The 6,000-nt window shown below is 36.8% G+C and overlaps 1 protein-coding gene across 1 annotated transcript in view; it reads left to right on the forward strand.

Moving 5' to 3' along the window:
• The window catches only part of GAP43 (growth associated protein 43), a 92,639-nt gene extending 88,242 nt beyond the window's left edge, over nt 1–4,397 (forward strand). The window contains exon 3 of the mRNA XM_063446444.1: nt 3,736–4,397. Within this exon, the coding sequence (XP_063302514.1) occupies nt 3,736–3,824 (89 nt within the window). The 3' untranslated portion in view covers nt 3,825–4,397. The remainder of the gene's footprint in view (nt 1–3,735) is intronic.
• Nucleotides 4,398–6,000: the final 1,603 nt, after the last annotated feature.

Consider the following 6,000-nt stretch of genomic DNA (forward strand, 5'->3'; position numbering starts at 1 on the left):
CATTCACTCACATACGAACATTGCCGTCCCCAACTTCCCAGCCTCCCTCCTACTGTTCATGTACGAAGACCAATACTCCCCAGCCGATAGGTATCTAATATACCACATCCAAATTGCCTCCCTGACACACATAGCCAGGAATTGGCTATCCACATCCACAACAACTATGCAAGAATTGACTAGGTATATCTCAATAGTGGGAAGCTACGAAATGCACACTGCCCCCATAACAAAACGCCAGTCCTGGAAACAGGAGGTTTGGGAAACCTGGGCCAAGAGAGCCGCAGACTAAAAAGACAAATGTGAGAACACACACTCATATAGGGAATAGATACATAGACGATAGTTGGGAAACCTGAGACGGAAACGGGCACTATGGGGATGAACCCGAGGTGCGAACCTGAAGGACTCCACTGACATTGGTTCCATATATATAAACCGGAGCAACCCCTTCAACCCCTTCCCCCCTTACCCCCACCTTTCTACCCTTACCTCCCTACCCCCTTCAATATGCATTTACCACCCATGGACCCCATTCCGAAACAAGACAAACAGAACCACGCTAGTGGCAGGACAGGTGACACGCCTGACGCCTCCATCGGGTTATGCAGTGTCACCTTCTCACTGACGCATGAGCTGACCGAAAGGGTCCTAGGCAACACTGTGCAAAACTATGCAAACCTACGCAAAATGCGCAATACTATGTAAAACTATGCACCACTGTGCAAACCTCTGTAACACTATGTAAAATTATGCAACAGGTGCAAAAATGTGCAAAACTATGTTAAGCCTGTGATACACTGTAACATGCGTTATGTCTATGCCTGCACCCCCCCCTTTTTATTTCTGTACCCCCTTCTTATCTTTTATGCATGAAAATAAAAATTGTCAAATTGAAAAAAGTGAATTTCAACTTCAAGATCAAAATAGCCAGACTGTAAAAATTCTAGTTCAGCTATGTTTTTAGTTCTGCTACGCTAATCTTAACTTTGAATTCTCACTCTAGTCAATAATCCTGCTGGTCTCCCATTAACCCCATAAACACTGCATGCGGGTTTAAAAAACATTGTAAATCACCAGAATATAATTTGTTGCTGGAAGTGAGAGAGTTAGAGGAAAGGCCACATTTCCAAGCATAATATCCACATACTTGATTTTAATCAGGCAAACAGTTAGCAGTACGCGGCATTCTGAGCAGTCATTGCAGTTATGTTCTGTTGGTATTTTGAGTGTTTATTGCTGGAATTCCAAAATATATTGTACACATACCAATCAGCAATGCGTTCAACCCCTTTTATGTATATTACAGTGTCGCATGTGCAATATATTCAACTTATATGTCAACCATATTCAATATTTTATGGACAAATGATTTTATAAAAAACAAACTGCATAATTGCAAATGTACTGAAAAGTATAAACACATAACTGCTTTGCCCTTAATTCATATACCATCTATGCGTCTCTTGTATAAATTGATCTCAGTCTTTACTATAACCCGAGTGTACCAATTCTGCCATTGCCACTACCATTCCTCACCTTCTTAGATTTGCTTCTTAGCCAAAAAGAAAACAGTGGAAAATATACAAATATGGACAAAAGCCTCAAACGATTACTGTAGGGTGTATCCTACTCAACAGATTTCAAATTACTTGTATCTCATTTGAATCAATGCAGAAACAAACAATGCAGTTAGCATACCAATCAGCCCCACCATAGAGAGCCCATTTACATTTGCCTACCTTGGTGATTCTAATTGCCCAGATTATGGTTTTACATATCCAATATTAGAAAGAGCTACTGTAACTGAGTTGATGCAGACCCCCATTCGATGTACGAATGATCAAGTTGGTATATTATTCAAACTGTAACATCTGAAGCCATTTTAAAATATATCACTGGTTGACCCCAAACGAATGAAAGTATGAGAACTGTGATTCTAGAAAAGAAACATTGAGTCTTAATTATCTTCCGATGGAAATAGTGTAAACGCGAGAAAAATAATCCAGTTTCTTTGAACGGCTCAAGCGAATGTGAAAAAGAGTCAATTTCTAAAATGAGAAATCTGCAATACAAACCATCGTGATATTGGACTTAATATCCCATAAAGCCTGCTTGGATATAATGTTTCAACATTCTTCAACTTGTATTGTGATAATAACTGCACTCGCTACCAAAATAGCCCTATGACTATTCAATATATGTAAAGGAAATTTATATATATGAATATAAATATAATAATTCATTTATTGTAGATAGAGGTTATTACAGTAAATGAATACAGTAAATGAATGGAATTCATTGATTACTGTATTAACCTCTAATTACGTTCCCAGAAAGTATAATTATGTATTGTCACAGCAGTTCTTTCAACCCTTTGATTTAGGCTGCAGCCTGTTATCCTTTCAGTTCTCTCTTTTTTTAATATACACCCCTCCTGTACTTGGGTTATATTTGTGAATATTTCTATCAAATTGTGACTCCTTAGTCTAAAATACTGACATTTTGTCCTCACACAACACATTGTTAGTTAATTTTAACTAATTTATTTGTGTAATGAATCAATTCCATACAGGACATTATTATGATGATTATTATTATTATTATTATTATTATTATTGATATTATGTATTGCCACCATATGCCACAATGTTTTTCAATATTATAGAGTGGGAAATGTAACAAGAGATGAAACAGGTACAAAATGTTGTAGGAACAATAGGTTTATAAGGACTGTGCTCAAACGATCTTACAGTCTAGAGGAGGTGGAGTATAATAATGCAATAGGAATGGCATCAAGGGAGATAGCAATCAAATAACAATATTGGGAAGTAGCAGAGCTGGAGGTGAGAGTGGAGTGTGGCCCTTTAGGAGAGAGAGCAGGAGACAGGTTTGGGAAATAGAAGTTACTCTGGGAGGCCATAGGCATTTCTGAAAAGATGAGTTTTGTGATTGAAGATTAGGGGAGAGTCTGACAGGGGTAGGCAAGTGTTCCGTCATGCCCTCTGTTGAGTCTTTTGGAAACCAATACAATGTCTCGACTGCTTTTGCAGTATCATTCAGTAGGCAGCATTTTTCCAGCATGTCCTCAAAACTGGTCAATGGTCCAAGTTCCATTGATATTTATATATAAACACAACGGATAATTTACAAATGGTAGCCCCTCAGGTTTGGTTTAAGAACTAATAGACTTAAGGATATCAAATCTATGCTCATATGTTTTTATTTTTAATTCTCAAATTTTGTGCTCTGATATAATTCTTCCCTTCACAATGATTTTTGCTTTTGATCTTTCTGTTGTATATTCAGATAATTCAATTATGATGAAATAAGATTTTTTCCCCCCGCTTATATACACATTTCATTCCTTTTCTCCTTTAGTTAGCCTGCCTTTAACACAAGTAAACCCCTTAGGTTACCAAATGGCACATCATTAATTAAATCTGAGTAGTGCTATGATTATTCTGTTAACTTGTCATGTAACTGTAGCATGGTTATCTACCCGCTACTCAAGGAAGGTTTAGGTTTTTGGCTCTGATAGTTGCACTCAAAATTATCACTAGTCCGTAAACTATAGCTGAGCAAAATGTATCTTAATCAAGACTCCAATGACACCTGGACCATTACTTGCTGGGTTAGTTGCTCTTGAGTTACGTAATAGGTAATTTAAACTTTTTTTTTTACTTGTTATGATGAGTCTAAATTTTATGTTTTATCTTCTCTTTTTTCCTTTAGATGAAGCAGAACAAACCAAACCTAGTGAAAGTGCCCAACAAGAAGAGGGTGTGAGTGAAGAAACCAAGGAAGACCAAGAAAATGCCTGAAAATGTTGAACGTTCCCATTGCTCTACTCTTGAAGTCCATCGTTCCGACCTCCCGGCTCTCCTTTCTCTAATTCTCTTGACTGTCCTCCTCACGTGGATTCCTCTGGCTCACTCTTCCCCTCTTATTACTCTCTGTGTGGCAGAACATGTAAAGGGCAGGAAAGTTTCAGTCAAACAGTGTGGCTTAAACATTTTTAAGTGTTTCTTGGTGTTGTTAATGGCAAGTTTTACAGTATGGTCCAATCCAATTCATTTTGGAGATTCTCTTGCACTGTATTCGAGTTTTATTCCAGCGCCCGTTGCTCTTTTTCTTCGCTCTTTTTCTCTCTCTCTCTCTCTGTTCCACTGTGTGCAATGTTCCGTTTACCTACGGGTTTCAAAACTATCCGGTGAATTTAAAAAAAAAAAAATTAACAAAAACGTCTTTTTTTGTTTTTCTATTTTTGTTTTTGTTTTTATGTTTTTTTTTTATTCTTGTTCCTCTTTAATGTGATGGAATGAACTTATCAAAAATAATTAGCCCTCCCTACAGTTTGTTTTCCAAAATAAAGCAATGTGCCAATTAGCGTATAAGCAGTGGTTCCCAGAGTCTTTTTTATTTCATTTATTCTTCATATTCCCATATTCCACGTAGGCTATTCTGCATCTACATTTTACATTTTTCCTATATGGGTTATAATTACCAATGAGATCTGGTTGCAAAATGCTATATCTTTTGAGAAAAAGTGCATTTTATTGAAAAGAAAATTAAAATAAAAACTAAAAGGAAAAAGTTTTTACAGAATATCAAACAAAATAGATTTTTTTTATCACGATTGTATTTTCAGTAACAGGATTTTAGACACAAAACTACACAAGTTACCAAAATAAATACTAAATATACGTTTTGAGAAAACTGCTATTTTTTTACACCTAAACTCTTATCTCAAATCTTGATACATAACTTAAATACTATCAAAGTATACATTAGTTCCCCAGTAAAGTGAGTTTAATATTCCTTTTATTGACTATATGAGTATGGAAGCTGGTATTGACTTGGAAATGAAGCGGCCTTGCAATACAAATAATTACTTAATAATGTAAAATTTGCACCATTTATAATATTTTGTCTAGACAGTTTAACTGGAGCATATAGACACAGGGAGATAACATAGATACCTTGAAAAACGTTGTTGCCATAGAAACAGAAAACTGCTTAGCATATTTCTGTATTTTTTAATTAGATTTACTACTTGCCTACTGAGAGAAGAGTACATATTAACATTGGTTAATTGTGCTCAATATAGGATTTTTACAGCAATCCTGGTTCCAACAGAACTAGCTTAATTTGTGAACTAAATCTTTCCTTCTAGAGATAACTACTTAAGTAATGTTCAAACATGAGGCTTGTTTCCATAACTGTCAATAAAATCAGTCATTAAGCGTAGTTATGGGATACTCCAGACCCCTAAAGCACTTTAGCTTGCTAACATGATGTATGTGTGAAGAATGTGTCCTACTGATATTTTGCAAAAACTGCAGATTTCAAAAGAAATTGAAACTTGTAACGGATCGCCTGGCACCCCAACTGAGTACCTCCGTTAATGGATGCTCCTAGTGCTTCCTGAGGACTCCAAGCACTCTGGCAGACACCATAATCACCGAATCCAAGAAAACCTTTAAATTCTCCCAAGCGTATGAATGCTGTAGACCATTGAATAGGAACCATACGAATAGGCTTGTACCCCTAGCAGTCAACTGGAACAGCATACAATAAATCCTTCCCCCAATAATGAGACGACACATCACTTTGAGGTTAAAACAGGAACTCTGGACTGGCTCATCCAGCCTGGCTTTTATTTCCAACTCACACATACAGGCCACACCCAGGGGGAGGCATAAAAGAACCAATGACATAGATGTTACCTCCCACACATCCCCTCCCCTTAGTGTGACACATAATCCCATTATGCATACAGTGTAAAATATACTTTTACACAACTTTCATAACTTTAAAACCATACATCACATTCACATAAAAATACATATCCACAACCAATCCATTCAGGGGAACAACATATTAAAAAATGGCATGAATCCGACCAGGGGTTCAAAAGTTACTAAAAGTATCTTTTGTTCCTTTCTGGCTGGCAGAAAAACATCCCCACAATGCACCCTGGTTTCCTCCCTTCTGCCC

The sequence above is a fragment of the Pelobates fuscus genome, chromosome 1 (genome assembly GCF_036172605.1).
Source record: "Pelobates fuscus isolate aPelFus1 chromosome 1, aPelFus1.pri, whole genome shotgun sequence".
Lineage (NCBI taxonomy): Eukaryota > Metazoa > Chordata > Amphibia > Anura > Pelobatidae > Pelobates > Pelobates fuscus.